The sequence below is a fragment of the Lithobates pipiens genome, unplaced genomic scaffold (genome assembly GCF_037356315.1).
Source record: "Lithobates pipiens isolate NorthernLeopardFrog02 unplaced genomic scaffold, aLitPip1_a1.2 Scaffold_3, whole genome shotgun sequence".
NCBI classification, from domain to species: domain Eukaryota; kingdom Metazoa; phylum Chordata; class Amphibia; order Anura; family Ranidae; genus Lithobates; species Lithobates pipiens.
The window spans coordinates 170213521-170233865 of record NW_027507790.1 but is presented as its reverse complement, the minus strand read 5'-3'; the positions used below and the strand labels follow the sequence as shown (position 1 = coordinate 170233865).

Sequence of the window (20345 nt, the reverse complement as noted above, 5' to 3'; positions counted from 1 at the left end):
AAGGTCTCTAACCTCTTATCCGTTGTACCTTTAAAAGATCAGTATCACATCCTCTTGGACCACCAGGGCCTTGTATAACCTGTTAAGGACCGTCCAAAGCAGATATACTGTGGCAGGGTGGCCCTCCTGTGCGAAATCACATACTTGTACTTGATTTTGTGCACTGGGTCTGGGGTTGCGTGCCGCCGTCGACCCGCTTCCACTGTGATTGGACCAAGCGGGAGCCAATCAGCGTGTCTGGCAGACATGATGCCTGCCAGGACACATTGATCATTCTAAGGAGAGTCAGAACAGCATTCTGCCTATGTAATCAAGGTAGATCACCATTTTGTGAGAGGGGAGGATGGAGATCTTGTGTTCCTGCCAAGCAGGGACACAGATCTCTGTCTTCCCCCCATCAAAGCATCCCCCACACAGTTAGAAAGCACTCCCTAGGACAGGGATTACGAACCTTGGCACCCCAGATGTTTTGGACCTACATTTCCCATGATGCTCATCTACACTGCACAGTGCATGAGCATCATGGGAAATGCAGTTCCAAAACATCTGGGGTGTGAAGGTTCGCCATCACTTCCCTAGGAGCAAATGTAACCCTTTGATTGACCCTTTAACCCCTTCCCTGCTAGTGTCATTAGTACAGTGACAGTGCATTTTTTTATCACTGATCACTGCATTAGTGTCACTGGTCCCCAAAAAGTGTCACTTAATGTTTGATTCGTCTGCAAAAAAAAAATCACTGATCTCCATTACTAGTAATAATAAAAAATAAAAATTCAATAACTATATCCCATAGTTTGTAGAAGCTATAAAACTTTTGCATAAACCAATCAATGTACGTTTTTGGGAATTTTTTTTACCATAAATATGTAGCAGAATATATTTTGGCCTAAACTGATGAAGAAATTAGATTTTTAAAAAAAAATTTTATTGGGTATGTTTTATAGCAGAAAGTAAAACATTTTCTTTTTTCAAAATGATTGGTCTTTTTTTGTTTCTAACACAAAAAAGAAAATACCACCAAAAGAAAGCTCAATTCATGGGGAAAAAAGGACATACATTTTATTTGGGTATGGCACCGCATGACCGCACAATTGTCAGTTAGAATAACGCAGTGCCATATCATAAAAAAATGGCCTGGTCCTGAAGGGGGGCTAAAGGGGGCTGAAGTAGTTAAATATGAAACAGCTGGTGAACACCATTTCTTGTAGAATTCCTCACCCAAGGGCTACGTATGAGAAAAAAAGCTTTTGTAGTGAAAACACCTTAACTGGATGAGCTCAATTGGCATGCGTCCCTTCTTGGAAATAGGGATGCACTGGAAAGGACTTAGGATTTTTTGGCAGCTGCCAGGGTCCAAACCAGTGATCGCTACTTTATACTTCCTCAAAAAGAGAGCAGGGTAAGAAAAATGCACAAGTTTGTTTCCCATGTGTTCCACACCAATGAGAACCTAGGAGAGCGGATCACACAGCCAAGATATAGCTGAAGAAAATTCCAATCTTGACATAAGGTTAGTGTAGAAATGTTCCCCTTAAATAGCAAAAATACCAGTTAAGAGTCCTTTTAAAACCCAGGGGGAAGCTGCCACCTAGCTAAAAGGAGTACTGGCCAATACCTTCCTATTAAACATTTATGGTGAAATTTAACCTGTATGATTCTGTTCATTCCTTAACCCTTCCACCCCCCTCCCCGCTAATAAGTGACCCATTAGTGCCTCAACACTCCTTAAAACTATTACATCCATTTATACATTCAATGTTGCTAATTAATAAAATATTCCACGTGCAAATATTGTGCAGTTCTCATTCTGAAAGACAAAAACCCCCAAAAAAAAAAAAATCAAAAAAGTAAAAACAAAAAAAATCTTTCCTTTTTTTTTTTTTTTTTCCCTTTCCTTTAAAGGGGGGGGGGGGGGAAACAAGGGGGGAGAGGAGAGACCTCTCCAAAAACGAGTTTTCCCAACATGATGATTCTAGGGGGAGCTAGAGATCTTTTTTATGTTCCTCCATCCACTTTTCCACCTCATGTGGAGTGCCAAAAAAAAAGGTTGAACCCAGAGCAGTTATACGTAACCGAGCAGGATACAACAGTGCGTAGCTTAGCTTATATTTTTGAAGAATTCGCTTAATAGGGATAAACTCAGCTCTCTGCTTCTGTAGGTCTGGAGAAAAGTCTGGGTAAAACGATACTCTGGTCCCCTTATAAAAGATGTCCCTCAATTCCCTAATCCTACGCATCAAAATAGTACGATCATTATAGTTCACGAATTTCAAAATCAATGGCCTGGTGCGTTCCTCTGATGCCCGAGATCTTAAGGGGACTCTATGAGCCCTTTCTATGGCAAAAAGTGGAGTAAGAGGGATGTCACCCAGAAGTTCTTTAAACCAGTTTTCCAGAAAAATTATAGGGTTGGGGCCCTCACTCCCCTCTGGAAGACCAATCAGGCGAACGTTATTTCTGCGACTTCTATTTTCCATTTCGTCTAATTTTAATGCCTGCGTAGCTATTTGTTTCTGTAACCCGGACATTTTTTGCTGTAATGGGAGGAGATCGTCTTCAACTATGCTTAATCTTCCTTCTAGTACCGTGGTTCTTTCCATTGTATTACTCAATAATTGGCTCATGGAGTGTAATTCAGTTTTAATACTGCTCAGCTGGTTATCGAGCCCACAAATAGAAACTTTGCATTCGTTAACTGCTTGCAGTATGTCGCGTAGTGTAGGTTCATCACTCCCTAGCATAGGGGGTTCCGCTAAAGCTGTTATATTATGTACTGTCTTACTTGCTGCCAGAGCCGAGTCGTTCACCTTACTTCCAATGGGTGATCGAACTGGATTTGGTGCTAATTGACTGGAGCTTCTCCTATCCGGAGCAGCCCCCTGCGGTCTTGTTTGCCCAGTTGGCTGATGGATTCCCCTTCTGGTAGGAGAGGTTGCGTGGGCAAAGCGTTCCAGTTTAGCTGCTGCTACAGCAGATGCCTGGCTCGCTTTTTCTTTGGCGGCCCGGGTTTTCTGATTCCCCTCGCTAAGCAATCCGTCCTCCGTGGCCCTTTTGCTAAGCATGGTATAACAGGCAGAGTTAATATATGCTTAGCTAATAATATTGTAGAGATATCGCAAATTGCCCCTCCAAAAAAAAAAAAAAAAGAAAAAAAGAAAAAAAAAAGAGGGGGGTGAGTATGGCCAGTGGGGTAAGGAGGGGCCCAGCTTACTATCAGAAGAAGGGGGGGTGCACAATGGCAGCTCTATTTCCTTGCAACTTGTCTTTTTAAATGGTCCGTATAGTTAATTGCTAAACAGAGCAGTGCAATGCAGTTTGATGTAGTTTAATGTAGTACAATGTCCTCAGTTCAGGAGCACAACAAGCTAGCCATGCAAAGAGAAGAAGAGTTTTTGCCAGAGCTACCGATGGAGGGAATGGAGGAGATGTTATATTAGCTTATAAGAGCAGCAGTGACTATGGACATTTCCCAACTCTCATTCCCAACTCGCACTTGTCTTCTCCACCATTATAGTGAAGAGCTATGCAATTGCTGTGTCTCAATTCCTCAGTCCAAGGACACGACAGGCTATATATAGGGGGGAGAGAAAGGGAGAGAATTTCAACCAGTTCCACCGAGAGGGACAAGGCTACTAAACCTCTCTGAGAGCCTCAGCTGCACACAAGCCTGCTTGCTGCATCCTCCTGGCAAGTTATATTTAGCAAATGGCAAAGCTGGTACAGTTCATTTGACATTTGCTTTTACATTCCCCAGCTCTTGCCCCCTCCTCCTTTCTCCTCTCTCCCCCACGTCTCTCTCCCGTGTTACCGTCGGCCTAGGCGGTTGCCTTAGGCTACCCAGAAGCTCCTCCACTGGCCCTCTGCTCACTCAATCACTTCCTTCAGTTTTAATTTTCAAGCGGCCCGCCCTGCTGAGTTGTCTGACGTAACTCGCGATATCCCGCAGCCGCTGAGTAGCTCCCTCGGGTTCCTTCGGTTCACTCCTTCTATTACATCGCTGTCAAGCCGAGCCAGGGACTCGCGATGATACGACCGCCCGCGAGATCTCCCTCGGCTCACTCCAGCGTCACGAACAATACGCGCTCGGGTCGGCTATTTTCCGCAGACTCAGACGGAGAAAGGATGGGACCGCTGTGTTGGGCTCAGCGCATAGCTAGACGCCACTATCGTTTCCAGGCTAATTTCTTCCCATCGAGGGGAAGCGAAGGGAGACAGGCACAGCGCGCCCTGGATTCACACTCTCTCACTCCCGCATCCGGCCATTTTTTTTTTTTTTTTTTTTTTTAAGGAAGAGAAGAGGGTAAAGGGGTAAAGGGGCAAGGGGGAAGGAGGAAGCAAGGGAAGGGAAAGGAAAAAGTAATAAGAATCTAAATAGCTGTGGGTGGGGAGGTATATAGATTTCCTCTCCATGAGACTGGCACACGACTTGGACATTTACTGGGGGGGGGGGAGGTGAGGAAATATGGGCCCTTATATTGCACAAATGATAATATATAAGTTTATACAAGTTTAATGGTAAGGCACCCTTTTTTTTTTTTTTTTTTTTTTTGAGAAAGTGGTTAAGTAGCTCGTACATTTATTGAGAGGCGTCATGATTTCCTCTCTACGAGATTGGCACAAGATTTGAACATCTATTGGGGGAGGGGAGGTTATGAAATACACGAACGGGCGCATTGCACAAAATACAATATATAAGTTCAATGGCAAAGCACTATTTTTGAGTTTCTAGGTAAATCGGGGGAGTAGGGGGGGCGGGGCTGGGCGCTTTGGGTTCTGAGTGTATGGAAAGTCGGGCTACAATAGTGACCCCCAGGGGATGCCCTGATGGGCATGGGGGGGTGGGGGGAAGGGAAGGGAGGGAGGGTGGGAGGGCGGGGGGTGAGTGGGAGGGAAGAGGGGACGGAGGGGTACTTCGAGCACGCACTGTGGGTATGGGAGGTTCGGGTGGGGGTGGGTGGGTGGGGACGGGTCCCCTTCCCCCCCTCCCCCCTCCCCCGGCCGATTTAGCAACTATCGACGCTCATGGGTAATGTACATATTATTTCATGGAATGTGAGGGGGCTGGGGGATCCAAAAAAGAGAGCAGCGGTTATGTTGGAAACAGAGAGGGGAGTTCCTGGTTTCCTTTTTCTCCAAGAGACGCATTTAACCCCTAGTACAGCCCCACTGTTAAATAACCGGAAATTTCTGACATACTACCATTCCTTTCATACATCATATTCTAGGGGTGTGAGCGTCTTGGTCAGAAGGGGCACACATTTCCTGTGTAAGGAGTCCTCTATTGACGAGGAGGGGAGATTTTTTTTTTTTATATGGACTGTTGGGTGGGCAGCAATATATCTTAGCCAATATTTATATACCTCCTCCCTTCAAGTTGGAGGTGATGTATAAATTACTGGGGTTTTGCTTAGACAAACCAGGCGTTCCGTGGATAATATTAGGTGACTTTAACGAAACGTTGGACGGGCGCTTGGATAGGTTTCCTAAACCAGATGGGGTCAGAATAGGGCGTCTACAGGGTTTCTTATCCGAAATAGGATTAAATGATCTGTGGCGAATACGACATCCTCAGGAAAGGCAGTATTCTTGTTTTTCTAGGACCTACCACACATTATCAAGAATCGATATGGTTTTCGGGAATAAAGAGGCGACGGAGGTGGTCCAGGATATAGAATATGGGGCAAGGGGGATCTCAGATCATTCCCCCCTGTCCATGATAGTGTCTTTGGGAGCTAGACCAGGCTTAGGGGAATGGAGGATAAACCCTGGCTGGTTGGAATTAATGGGCAGCACAAGTCCCCTCCAGGATAAGATAAGGGAATTTCTCCAAATAAATAAGGGCACAGCCCCACCTGGTATAGTCTGGGATTCCCTAAAAGCCTACATCAGAGGCACATTAATACAGCAAATAGCAATAATTAAGAGAAAAGACCGTGAACAGGAGCTAGCTATAAGAAATGAAGTCATTTTGGCGGAGAAATCATACATAGAAGCCCCATAGCCCGTAAGCCAGAAAGTATGGCTTGATAGCCAACAAGTGTACAAAATGGCTCTTTTAAAAAAGGCAGAGAACAGGCGTATATTTCAACGCCAGCATTATTTTGGCGAAGGGGAGAGGGTGGGTAGAGCCCTCTCCCTTTTGGTCCAAACTAACAGCTCCCCAACAGTAGTTCAGGTGATTAAGTCACCAAATGGCGATCTTGTTTCTAGCCCCCCTGCGATCATGAGGGTACTTCATGATTATTATAAAAACTTATACAAATCAGTTACGCAGGGTCAAGGCAGCCTTGTCCCTGACTTCTTACTTCAACCAGCAATTCCAACATTACCAGAACAGGACAAATTGTCCCTTGAATTACCACTTACATTGGAGGAGTTAAAAAAAGCAGTAGCTGAAATGCCCAACTGCAAATCCCCAGGCCCAGACGGGTTACCATCAGAAATTTACAAGCGTTATGGGGAAGTGCTATTGCCGGAACTCCTGGAGACATTGAACCAGGCATTAGAGGTGGGTGAACTTCCCGCCTCGATGCAAGAGGCTAATATTATCTTAACACTTAAGGAGGGGAAGGATCAACAGGAAGTCTCATCATATCGGCCAATATCCCTGCTGTGCTCGGATGTTAAAATACTAGCCAAGGCCCTAGCAATCCGCCTAAACAAATATATCCATAAACTAGTACATCCAGACCAGTCGGGCTTTATCCCGGGTAGGGCAACCAGTACTAACATCAGAAGAGTTTTCCTCAATGTTCAAATACCCAGGGATAACGCTGGGCTGGGAGCAATTCTAGCTCTGGATGCTACTAAGGCCTTTGACAGCCTGGAATGGGGCTACCTGTGGAGAGTGTTGGAGAGGTTTGGTTTTGGCCCCTCATTTATCCAATGGATAAAACTGCTGTACAATAAACCTAGGGCCAAAATCAAGATGGCATCTGAATTTTCCGAAGCATTTCAGTTGGAGAGGGGAACAAGACAGGGGTGCCCGTTGTCCCCCCTTTTATTTGTATTAGCTATGGAGCCCCTGGCGGTCCTGGCAAGGTCCCGCCCGGACATCCAGGGATTCCGACGCGGAACAGTAGAAGATAAAATTGCCCTATTCGCGGACGATGTCCTGTTTTTTATTGGAGATACAGACTCTACCCTGAATAGAGTTGTGCAGTTGATGGGGGAGTTTGGTCAACAATCCGGTTTAGAAATTAACTGGAGTAAATCAGCCCTCCTACCACTGCCCAGACCCGGTGATCAAATGGTGTTGCCAACGATAGCGGGCCTGGAGACGGTGGCTAGGCTGAAGTACTTGGGTATTTGGATCTCTGGGGAAGTAGACCAATATGTCAACGAGAATCTAGCACCATTATTGGCGAAAATGAAGCTGAAACTAAACAGATGGTGTGGCCTCCCTCTCTCTGTGGCGGGCCGCTGCAACCTAATAAAAATGATTTGGCAGCCACAAATATTATATATTCTACATAATTCCCCAATTTGGATTAACCAGAAATGGTTCCAAAGAATGGATTCACTTATCCGTGATTTAATTTGGAAAAAGGGACATGCTCGGATAGGATTACATACGTTGCAGCTCCCCGTCACGGAGGGAGGATTGGCCATACCTCATCTGGGTGCATATTTCTTGGCTTCCCAACTCCAGCATTTAGCAGGGGCGGGGCTCCAAGAGGGAGGGTCCCCAAACCATAAACTGATGATGGTGGGGGTACCCCATAAGTTATTACCTGAAGTCTTGGAGGCTAATTCATTCGCCCATAGATGCCCCACCAACGTTTTAATGAGGAAGGTATGGCAGAAAGCAAAGCAAAAGTTGGGTTATGTGGGAGTAACCGATTACACTCCCTTATGGCATAACCGCCATCTGAGTGAAGTAAACAAGATAGATAGATCTCTAGAATGGGATAGACAGGGGATTAACAGACTGGTGCACTTATATGAAGGGAATGTAATGAAATCTTTTGAAGATATTAGACAGGAATTTAATATTTCAAATAGGACGTTTTATAAATATCTACAGTTGAGACATGGAATTCAAGCCCAATATGGGTCATTCGCTATTGAGCGGACTGAAATCCCCTTGCTTCAGGGACTTATGGCCCGAAGGCAAGCAAAAGGCCAGATCTCGCGGTTATATACGAAGATCAGAGGAAGGATCTTGAAAGGTGAGGGCCCAGCTAAGAGCAGACAGGGCTGGATAGGGAATGTAGGCCCGATAACCCAAGAACAATGGGATGAGACGCTGGAGCAGGGGAACTTGGTCTCTATATCTCCATCCCAGCGAGTGTCCCATTTGTTCCTTATATATAGGGTATATTATACCCCCTATAAGCTGTGGAAAATGGGTAGGAAACCTAGAGACGAATGCCCCAGATGTGGGGCATCGGGAGATCTCTTCCATATGGTATGGAAATGTCCAAAATTGTATAGCTACTGGTTAGAAATAGTTCTCAAAATAAACAGGGTTTTTAAGACCACCCTAAAACCTGAGGCCAGGATTTGTCTATTGGGGATATTTGAGGAGGATAGAATTTCCCCTCTAACTAAACAGTCCGTTCTGAGGTGTTTGTACCAGGCCAGACGGCTGATAGCAATAAATTGGCAAGCCAAAAATCCCCCGGTATTTAGACAATGGGTCAACGCAATCAATTCTACAGTATGGTGTGAAAGAGCAATGTTTATAAAACAAAACAACATAAAAAATGTGGGATATTATGGAACCCCTGGCTGACCAGCATGGGCTACCCCCTGTATAGGTCTACTGAGAAGGCGGACTAGCACCTGCTTGGTGGGCAGGAGGTGGGGGGCCCCCTTCCCCCTCCCTCCGAATGGGCTCTCTTGGGGGGAGCCCTTGGGAGGGGTGGGGGGCCTCTTTGCCTGTTTCTTCTCTTTACTTTTTTTTCCCCTCCATGTTGTTTGGTGCCCATCACTATCCAGTTGAGACCGGCATGATAGGTGCCAGCAGTGTGTGCTCGAAGAGAGGTGGGGGGGGAGGGTGGTTGGGATGGGGGGGGGGGGGGTTGAAAAGGAGCATGGCGCGCTTATGGTAACGGGTGTGTTGGACGCAGCTTCGCCACTGAATTACCTTGTATGAAACAAAGATCTTTTTGTATTGTATATAATATTGTTACAACGTTACTTTGTATTTGAAAAATCTTTAATAAAGTAGTATCAAGTGAAAAAAAAAAAAAAAAAAAAAGGAGTACTGGCATTTCCAGAACACCTATGTGGTAAGTCACCCCCAACAGACAAGCCTTTCAATACTTGCTGATCCTGGTGTTGAAGTAGCTGCAACAACAGTTGTGCAGGGCTGAAGAATGGGGACAAATCAAAAAGAATTCCAGTGAATTCCTTAGGCCCAATCTTCGCCAATCTTGGCGGGCATGTCAATTAAGGCCTTCGTAGTCATGAATCCCCTCCTAGAGAATTATCCTGGACCAGTATAGCACCCTGCAAGCGTGGCGTTAGTCACAATTTCCTGGCTTCTGCCAAAGCATTTATATAGAAAATCTTTAGGTACTTCTATCACCTAGGGACACTATCTAAAAACTGGGATGGGTTATACCTAGGCAGGGATTTTGTTCCCTATTGGTCAGTGTCTATTCACCTGAAGTTTGGCAGCATAATCCAAGTAGTCGTAAATATCAAGTCATCAATGTACCGTGATGTACGATAAAGAAATCAACATTGGCAGTCAACTTTTCTTTTGTGTAAAAGTGTCAGAGTCATTACTCCCATAATCTTAAATCGGACTAAATCCTATCAGTGGTGTCAACTGTTAGTGGTGGCTGTTTTTTGCTAAGATCAAGCCCTAAGTAAACTCTATTTTGTTTTCCGATATGAACGGAGCTCTCTGCAAAAGTAAATTAGTAACCCTGAGAAACACTCTAAAGGCCTGTACACATGATCTGACTTTTTCACAACAAACATGCAAATTAGCTGTTTTAAGGCAACATCTGACCGTGTGTACGTTCCATTGGACAAACTTTTTTGGTTTTCATCAGACTTTTGTTGGCTGTGCGAACGGACAAACTTTTCGACAACATAAGTCCGATGGAGCAAAGTCTGATCGTGTGTACAGAAAACCATTGGCCTTTACAAACATGCATGCTCAGAACCAATGCACAAGATCAAACAATACAGACGTTGACCAAAAATGGCAGTAAAGAGCAGAAAACCACATGATTTGGTGAAAGTTGGCTGAAAAAGTCCAATAGTGTGTATGCTTAACAAGTTCAAGGGGCAACACCCTTTGTACAGAAAGTGTGTATGAGGCTTTAAAGTGATTGTAAAAGCAGGTGTTTTTTTATCCTAATGCATTCTATACATATATATATATATATATATAAAAAGCCTTCTGTGTGCAGCACCCCCCCCCCCAATACTTACCTGAGGTCCATCTAGATAAAGGGATGTTGCACCAGGGACTCTGCTGTCCAGGACTCCCTTTCTCATTGGCTGAGACTGTGTGCCAATGAGAAGAGAAAGGGAGCAGGGTTGGACTGTGGCTCTGTGTCTAAATGAACACAGGGAGCTGCAGCTCGGCTTGGGTGCCCCTATAGCAAGCCGTTTACTGTGATGGCACTCAACAGGAGAGAGGGGCCAGGAGCACAGAAGAGGGAGCCGAGAAGAGGAGGATCTCGGCTGCTCTGTGCAAATCAACTGCAAGTATAGACATGTTTGTTATTTTTAATAAAAAAATAAAAAATAAAAAAAGAACAAGACTTTAGTATCACTTTAAAGTGGTTGTATACCGCTGGAAGTAATTTTTTTTTCTTCCTGCACGGCAAAGGCATAATGTGTTCGTATACATCGCATACTAGCACATTATGTGAAACTTACCTTAAAACGAAGCTGTTCCAGCGCCGCAATGTCAGCGCTGCAGTCGCTTCCATTTTTACCCATCTTGCTTCTGGGTTCGCCGGAGCCGTGATGACGTCACTCCCATGCATGCGTGTGGGAGCTGCCGTTCACAGGACAGGGCATGGAAGGAAAGGCACCCATGGCCGTTCCTTCAGATCGCATGCGCCAGTGACGTCACTGGCTGCATGCAATGTAAATGTCTCCTACACAGTACACGTTTAGGAGACATTTACACTACCTATAGGTAAGCCTTATTACAGGCTTTACCTATAGGTCAATGTCAGCAGAGGTAGTTTACTTCTTCTTTAATCATATCATTTTGTGCTTCAATTAAAACTTAAGCAAACACAGCACCACTCTGAACAGACTTCTCTATGAAAACTGCTTGTGGTAAAGTGTTACTAAACCCCCAACAGTAAAATCAGTCTGTATATGTAGTAAAGCATGCTTGTTATGCTCACTGTGGAACTTAAGGGGTTAATCCTCTGCATTGTGTAAAAAGGCTGTTTGATCCTGTTTCACCCCTTCTTCCACAGTCCCCTATCCCCTGATAAGACAGAGGCTAGGGGACCAACTGCACATGCTCAGTTTGGTGTGTATTGCTAGAGATTATTTTTTTGTTCTTGGGAGAATGCATGTGATCAGCACAGAGCCAATCAGTACTGTCCAGACAGAAGGTCAAAGGTCCTGCAGCCTTATATGACAGTAAGTGCAGAATGAAAACTCCTACAAGTTTTATCAAAACACTGATAGAAGTCACAAGACTGCTATATACTGCTGATGAAGATACTTAGCAGTTTATATTTACTAAAACTATTGCATTTCCATGTTCTGTGCACTGTAGGAGACCAGATATAGTGAATGCCGGGTCCTGGGTTTAGAAACACTTTAAAGATGAAGTAAACAATTCCAAAAATAGCTTACTTGGTTAGAGTGTCCATCTCATTATTGGATAAAGGTGTCAGGACAACGGTGCAGGGTACCTTTAAAAAGCACACAAATGAAAACTGAAATTAGACAGGAAGACACATCATGCTCCTCAGTAAGAATTAACCAGTTGCCGACCGCCGCACGCCGATGTACGTCGGTACAATGGCACGGGCAGGCATAAGGACATACATGTACGTCCCTTGCCTCCCGCGGGTCGGGGGCCCGATCGGGCCCCCGCCCGGTGCCTGCGGCGGTCGGTATTCGTACGGGAGCGATCCCGGACGAGGGGACGGGCATTCATTCATGGCCACCCCCTCGCGATCGCTCCCGACGAATAGAAATCCCCGGTGACATCACTTCCTCTCCTGTAATGTAAACACAGGAGAGGAAGTGATGTATTCTCTCCTCCGTGTCGATATTTTTCGTTCCGACACGGAGGAGAGCGGATCAGTAAGTTGCACCAACACTCTACACACACAGTAGAACATGCCAGGCACACTCACACCCCCCCTTTACCCCCCGATCACCCCCCCAATTACCCCTGCCCCCCAGTCACAGTGACACCAATGTCATTTTTTTTTTTTTTTTTTTTTTTTTTTTGCATTGGTGTCATTTGTGACTGTAATAACTGTTAGGGCAGTTAGAGTTAGCCCCCTTTAGTTCTAATGTACCCCCCTAACCCCCCCAATAAAGGTTTAACCCCGTGATCACCCCCCGTCGCCAGTGTCACTAAGGCTGGGTTCACATTGCAGCGGTTTATGAGAACGAATGTGATTCGCACCGCACTGCAGTGCAAATCACATCCGATCTCTGTGCGATTCGAGTTCAGCCATTCGCCGCACCCGCCGCACCCGCCGCACCCGCCGCAAATTCGCACGGGACCCTTTTTTTGGCCCGCAGCAGAATCGGATCGCATGGGTGTTCACACCATGCGATCCGAGTTTGCAGATCGCACTGCGATATGCGAACTGATCTGGGGGTGTCAGTAACATTTCAGTGACACTCCCAGCAGTTCGCATAGGGCAGTGTGAACTGCCGCCGGGAGGCATGCGATGCGGGAACCCGCCGCGGATTCGCGGCGTTTCCGCATCGCTCCAGTGTGAACCCAGCCTAATAAGCGATCATTTTTCTGATCGCCGTATTAGTGTCACAGGTGACGCTAGTTAGGCAGGTAGGTATTTAGGTTCGCCGCAGCTTTTTATAGCGCCAGGGACCCCCATATACTACCGCATAAAGCCCCCTGATTGCCCCCTAGTTAACCCTTTCACCAGTGATCACCATATAACTGTTACAGGTGACGCTGGTTGGTTAGTTATTTTTTTATAGTTTCAGGGCACCCGCCATTTATTACCTAATAAAGGTTTAACCCCCTGATCACCCGGCGGGTGTCATTTGTGACTAATAACTGTTAGGGCAGTTAGGGTTAGCCCCCTTTAGTTCTAAGGTACCCCCCTAACCCCCCCAATAAAGGTTTAACCCCGTGATCACCCCCCGTCGCCAGTGTCACTAAGGCTGGGTTCACATTGCAGCGGTTTATGAGAACGGATGTGATTCGCACCGCACTGCAGTGCAAATCACATCCGATCTCTGTGCGATTCGAGTTCAGCCATTCGCCGCACCCGCCGCAAATTCGCACGGGACCCTTTTTTTGGCCCGCAGCAGAATCGGATCGCATGGGTGTTCACACCATGCGATCCGAGTTTGCAGATCGCACTGCGATATGCGAACTGATCTGGGGGTGTCAGTAACATTTCACTGACACTCCCAGCAGTTCGCATAGGGCAGTGTGAACTGCCGCCGGGAGGCATGCGATGCGGGAACCCGCCGCGCATTCGTGGCGTTCCCGCATCGCTCCAGTGTGAACCCAGCCTAATAAGCGATCGTTTTTCTGATCGCTGTATTAGTGTCACAGGTGACGCTAGTTAGGCAGGTAGGTATTTAGGTTCGCTGCAGCTTTTTATAGCGCCAGGGACCCCCATATACTACCGCATAAAGCCCCCTAATTGCCCCCTAGTTAACCCTTTCACCAGTGATCACCATATAACTGTTACAGGTGACGCTGGTTGGTTAGTTATTTTTTTATAGTTTCAGGGCACCCGCCATTTATTACCTAGTCTCACTAGTGTACCCCTAAATTTAGGGGTGTCTACTTTCCAAAATGGGGTCATTTGGGGGGGGTTTGTGCCATCTTGGCATTTTATGGCCTTCAAAACTGTAACGCCCTTAGAAAGCCTGAAGGCGGTGCTTGGTTTTCGGGGCCCCGTACGCGGCTAGGCTCCCAAAAAGTCCCACATATGTGGTATCCCCATACTCAGGAGAAGCAGCAGAATTTATTTTGGGGTGTCATTTCACATATGCCCATGGCATGCGTGAGCAATATATCATTTAGTGACAACTTTGTGAAAAAAAAAAAAAAAAAAAAAAAGTTTGTAATTTTCCCGCAACTTGTGGCAAAATATAAAATATTCCATGAACTCAACATGCCTCTCAGCAAATAGCTTGGGGTGTCTACTTTCTAAAATGGGGTCATTTGTGGGGGTTTTGTGCCATCTTGGCATTTTATGGCCTTCAAAACTGTAATAGGTAGTGAGAAGTGAACTCAAAAATTTACGCCCTTAGAAAGCCTGAAGGCGGTGCTTGGTTTTCGGGGCCCCGTACGCGGCTAGGCTCCCAAAAAGTCCCACATATGTGGTATCCCCATACTCAGGAGAAGCAGCAGAATTTATTTTGGGGTGTCATTTCACATACGCCCATAGCATGTGTGAGCAATATATCATTTAGTGACAACTTTGTGTAAAAAAAAAAAAAAAATTTTTTTTTTTGTCATTATTCAATCGCTTGAGGCAAAAAAATAAAATATTCAATGGGCTCAACATGCCTCTTATCAATTTCCTTAGGGGGTCTACTTTCCAAAATGGGGTCATTTGGGGGGGTTTTGTACTGCCCTGCCATTTTAGCACCTCAAGAAATGAGATAGGCAGTCGTAAACTAAAAGCTGCGTAAATTCCAGAAAACGTACCTTAGTTTGTAGATGTGACAACTTTTGCGCAAACCAATAAATATACAATTATTGACTTTTTTTTTACCAAAGACATGTGGCTGAATACATTTTGGCCTAAATGTATGACTAAAATTGAGTTTATTGGATTTTTCTAATAACAAAAAGTAGAAAATATCATTTTTTTTCAAAATTTGCGGTCTTTTTACGTTTATATCGCAAAAAATAAAAATCGCAGAGGCAATCAAATACCATCAAAAGAAAGCTCTATTTGTGGGAAGAAAAGGACGCAAATTTTGTTTGGGTACAACATTGCATGACCGCGCAATTACCAGTTAAAGCAGCGCAGTGCCAAAGTGTAAAAAGACCTCTGGTCATTTACCAGCAAAATGGTCCGGTCTGAAAGTGGTTAAATACCTGCAAATTTAAAATTCATAAAAAAGCATTCATAGAATATGGGTCTATAATTACTTTTAGTACTACTCTATATGAGAGTCAATCATCATTTATTAATATTTTTTTCACAGACCCCTTTGGATCCAACACATCTCTCTGTGTTTTTTTACATCATGGAGATTTCTCTTTTTTTGGGGGATGTTCTGTGGGTGTCCGTCCCACATGCAGTTTTGTTACCTCAGTTCCTGGAACAAACAACAATCCCAGTGGCCCTTGGGCTGAAGTATTGCATACTTGTTAACTGTAACTCCATGTAATCAGTACCCAACATATTTTCTTTTTGGTCCAATTTCTTTTTTTCTTTTTTTTTTTTTTTTTTTGCCAAAATCAGAGCCTATTGGTGTTTATATATTACATTTTTTTTAAAAAAAACTCAGATACGTGGATGCATCATCTCCTGAAGAAGTGGTTTCTACCATGAAACACACAGAGCATTTTAAGATGCAACCATACATTCTCTACACATCATGTTTTTATGCATACCATAAGGGATAATTTTCCCAAATGGAGTTTTATATATCTTACTGGCCAAATCAATTTCCCTTGTATGGAATTCTTTATATTTTCTCATTCACCGACGTGCGCTGGTGAGGCTGCACTGATGGGAATTGATAGGTGGCGCTGACAATGAGGCACTGATGATCACAGCAAACACTGAGTGTGCCGGATGTGTGCTGGGGGGCGTGGCTTTGGGTTGACGTCAACGGACGCCCTCCCAGAACTGGACGAAAGCGTTGTAGCTGTTTTAGATATAGCGTGGTCGGGAAGAGGTTACATCTATTTACAGTTATCACTTTCTGGGGCTTTACTACTTAAAGTCAGTTTGCTGGAGAGTCGTATTGATGTTGAACATATTTGTAAATTTGATATAGTAAACAAACCATTGCAATTTCTTCAGAGTCCTGGGAATCAGATTTAGGAGGAGATCTCAGGAGGTCAGGAGAATGTGGCTTATCCTTCACTGGAGCTTTTTTAAGGTTAGGTTTTGGCCTTACCAGACGTCCTCTAATTGGCAGAGGTTTCTCTTTCCTGTAGAAAAAATATACATCAAATATATGGTGAAACTCAATTCAATAAGCAGTATATTATCCAGCTCTATGATCACTTAACATAAAACACATGCACGGTCTCTTCCTAGAACTTTGCAGCCTGCATCACCATCTTAAATAGGAATTCCAGGTATGAATTTTTTATACATAATTATATTGGTCCAGCTTGGACTGATGTAACTATGCATATACCATACCTGGCTGATATCCCCAGAAGCTTGAAACCATATGACGCAGACACCACTACTCCAATGATCTCCACATGCTTCCCAGCCCCATGCTAAGCAGCTGCCCTGCTGTAAGATTGACAGGGGCGCCGTTCAGCAAATGCTTTGCCTTTTTTAAATGAGCTCAACGTTTTCCCTGATTGGACAAGGTGCAGAAGCAGGGTAATGAAATCATTTATCAAATGATTAACCAAACAGGTTTTCACCATGGAAAGACATGTGTAAAAGATGCTTTTTACAAGCAGGTTTAGAAGACAAAGGCTTCAACCACAATACTCTGCACAAGAGCACAGAAAGCAATGTAATCCTAGGGACCTAGAGAAAAAAATTCTCCACAACATCAACACAACAGCAGTGCCATAGGCACGAGCTGCAATTGTCTCATAAGAACAGGGTCCTCAAGGGCAAGATTGTATTGTTTGTCCAGTCCAGTTAGCTACATCTGACAAATGGACACAATGGCCGGTTGTAAGGCAATACCCCCAAAGAGGTCTTCAGGGACTAGGTGCTTCACAAAATAAGGCTATCAAGCTCAGACACTCGCCTCGCAAAGGTGATGGCAACACACACAACCTTGTGAATAAGAGTGGAAAGGGGACTACAACTTATCGTTTCAAAGAGAGGCTTTTTTTTTTTTAGGTGCCAAGAGAAAATTCAGAGTCATGGGGGAGCCACATAGGAGACACCCTGCACAAAGGTCTTAATCAAAGAATGAGAAGCCAGAAGTCCATGGCACAAGAATGCAAGTGCAGAGAGAGCTAAGGGCAAATGGCTGGTCCAGAACCCATCCACAAGATGGCAAGGGATTCATCATGCTGAGAATTTCTTGGAGTTAAGGTATCTCACGTTGCTCCAAGCTAAAATATGCCTTCCACATACGGTGACAGATCGTACAACAAGTAGACTACTTAGCTTTTTTCCCAAAAGTCTGATGATAGAACCTGGCCTATTCAAGAGCTTGGCTAATCTGGGCTAATTCAGATTTATGAGGATTACTGGAATGCTCTCCATGATTCTACAAAGTATTCAAGGTAAGAGCTGCAGGGAGAGAAGGTGTAGAACAGATTGTATTGATCCCACAGAGTTTCTTCTTAAGGTTCCCCATACCTGGAGATAACCCTCTAAAACCTGGAGAACAGATGTCCACATCCATCATCCCCTACCAACACAGGCCCCAGAACACCTCCAGGTAGAGGGACTATATACCCTGGGCCCAGGCACAACCACAGTTAAGGAAGTCTGCGAGCAAATTGTCCATGCCTGGGAAGTAAAAGGTGAACAAGGCTTGAAAAGTAAAGTTTTGTCAAAGACAGGATCCACTATAACTCTATTGCCACAGTGAGGCTGGGTTCTCACTTATGCAAATTGGATGCAGGTTTCCCTACATCCATTTCACATGACAGGAGACCGTGACCATCTCTCAATGGAGCCAGGTCACATACCTCCGGGACAGCCGCAGTCCGCACTGGAAAAGGACCTTGTGCATCTTTGGCTCAAAATCAGGTCTGAATTTAGGCAAAAATTGGGACCAGATTGGCCTCTGAAAATGGAGAACAAGGACGCATCGGACCCCCTGTTGCGAGCAGAGGCTAATGTGAACCCGGCCTCTGTCTTCTGGTTCCTCCCTGATGGAAAACACAATGGCATAATTCAACCAACCAAATCTGTATCAGATGACCCTCCTGCCAGGCCGATCATTGCAGACAACCAATACACCTAAAGTTCAAAAACGTTGAATGAAAAAACAAGATTCCTTTGACGTACAATTTCCCTGCACAGTCAGTGTGCAGGACTCCTCCTCAGCCCATGAGTTTTGCATCCTTGGTGAGGATCTTCCATAGGCCTGGAAGAAAGGACTTTCCAGAGCAGTATTCCTGAGCCATCAGGCCAGGGACAGCTAGACACATTGGTCTGTCAAAGGAGGTGTTTAGAACTAGACCCAGATATCTCAGGTGATGAGGCGAATCCAGTGGGGATTTCTGATGGTTCAGAGTCCAGCCAAACTTCCACAAGGTCAGGAGGGCCATGGCAATACTAGCTTCTAGAAGCTGTGCTGACTATTCCCTCAGCAGGAAATCGTCTAGATATCATACAGCAGGAATTTTCACAGCGCAGTTAAGCTAGCAAAAGAGACAGCACCTTGGTGAATGCCAGAGGCGAAGAAGATAGGCCAAATGGCAAAACTGGAAATACAGAGGACCCACAGCAAAGTGTATGATTCGATGATGAGCTGTAAAAATGGGGGCATGCAGATACCTGTCCTTGGTGTCAACAGAGACCAGAAAGTCTCCCTTGATGAAGAGAAGCTAGGAGGGACCTAGTGAATTACAGAATTTCTGAGCCAGAATGAAAACATTTAGGGCCTTGAAATCCAAGATGAGGTGGGAGTCCCCTTTTGTTTTGGAAAAATTTACAAGTTAAAGTAAAACACCATTCTGCAACAGGGAAAAGGGTACAAAGTGCCAATTTCTGCAGTCGCATCGGGTACAGAAGTTCACAGCAGTGAAGTTATGGCAGATGCATATAATACATTGGCAGAAGGTGAGTCAGTGCAGTGGCAGCTGGTACCAAAGTGTGTGTGGCAGTGGATGCAGAAGTGAGTGTTGGTGTATGCGCAGTGAGCGCAGAACATAAAAAGGAGTAAAATTATTTTAAAAAGCTTATAATAGCAGAAAATAATGGGGGAGGAAAAGATGCACTTAAAGTTCAGACTAATGCCACTGTTCCACAAACTTACTTTATATCTTCCTTTTCAGCAGCACATTTTGGTGGAACAATATCAGAGTCTCCTGGTTGAAGCTGGGGTGACTCCAAGGAAGAATTTGCCTGGACAGGACAAGCAATGTCTTCTTTTGTGGGAGAGCTTGTTATTGAGAACTCAGATTCTTCACTTTCAAGCTAAAAGACAAAAATACAATTTCTGTGTAAACTTTACAGTTATTAAAGCTGGTTAAGTCACTGGAATTTCCACAATTTCATAGCAAACAAGCGGACTGTTAAAAGATAATATATATGCCTAACGTGAACACACATTTCCACATTATTATATGAGCATGCCTTGGCTTCAGGAACATACTGTAAGCTGGTAGTTACAGAAGAGAAGCCAAGTATTTTCAATCTGACCATGACATTGGTCACTGCCCTCGTATGTAATGTAAAAAAACAGTGACAGAAAGGTTTTAGAATCCATGCAGCTGGATCAATGGGTAAGTCTGTTAATGTATGTCCTGAAAAGCTTAACTTAAGTGCCTAAATGCATTATGTAAACTGAAGCAGCCATTTATTATAACATTGAATTTCTAGAACTTTTAGAACATTAACACTACACCTTGTTACGAGCAACTGCAAGTTTCTGAAAATGAAACTAAGCTCAATAAGCAATGCATCCAAATTACTATATGGAGTTTCAAATATATGCCATTTTTAGAGTGGCACACCAAAATAAGTATTAGGAAGATCATTTTACCCAAGCTTTGGTTCTTCTCTGCAATTAAAGCTAAAAAGATTCATTTTGATTTACCTGTTTATGCTATATCTTGGAGTACAGTATAGGACACAGACTGGATATTCATGGACCCTGGGTTATTGGCTGTTACCTTCAGGTGATTGGATAATGGCAAAGCTCTTGGACACGTATCCCTAGAACCCTAACCCTCTCTGTGAGACCTGCTTTTTCTAAAAAAGCAATGCACAGTAACACGGGACGATAGGGGAGGGTGGCATGTGTCCTGTACTCTACTCCAATATATGGAATGGAATTGACAGGCAAGTCAAAATACCTTTTAATATACAGAATAAACTTGCACTAATTTTGCT

General features: G+C 44.5%; 1 protein-coding gene across 3 annotated transcripts in view; it reads right to left on the bottom strand.

The window, feature by feature from the left end:
- Positions 1-20345, bottom strand: part of BDP1 (BDP1 general transcription factor IIIB subunit) — a 180297-nt gene that overhangs the window by 84328 nt on the left and 75624 nt on the right. For all 3 annotated transcript variants that reach the window (XM_077462491.1, XM_077462492.1, XM_077462493.1), the window contains exons 16-18: positions 19267-19427; positions 16135-16282; positions 11794-11852 (exon numbers count right to left, since the gene is read on the bottom strand). In XM_077462491.1, coding sequence (XP_077318617.1) covers positions 11794-11852; positions 16135-16282; positions 19267-19427 — 368 coding nt within the window. The remainder of the gene's footprint in view (positions 1-11793; positions 11853-16134; positions 16283-19266; positions 19428-20345) is intronic.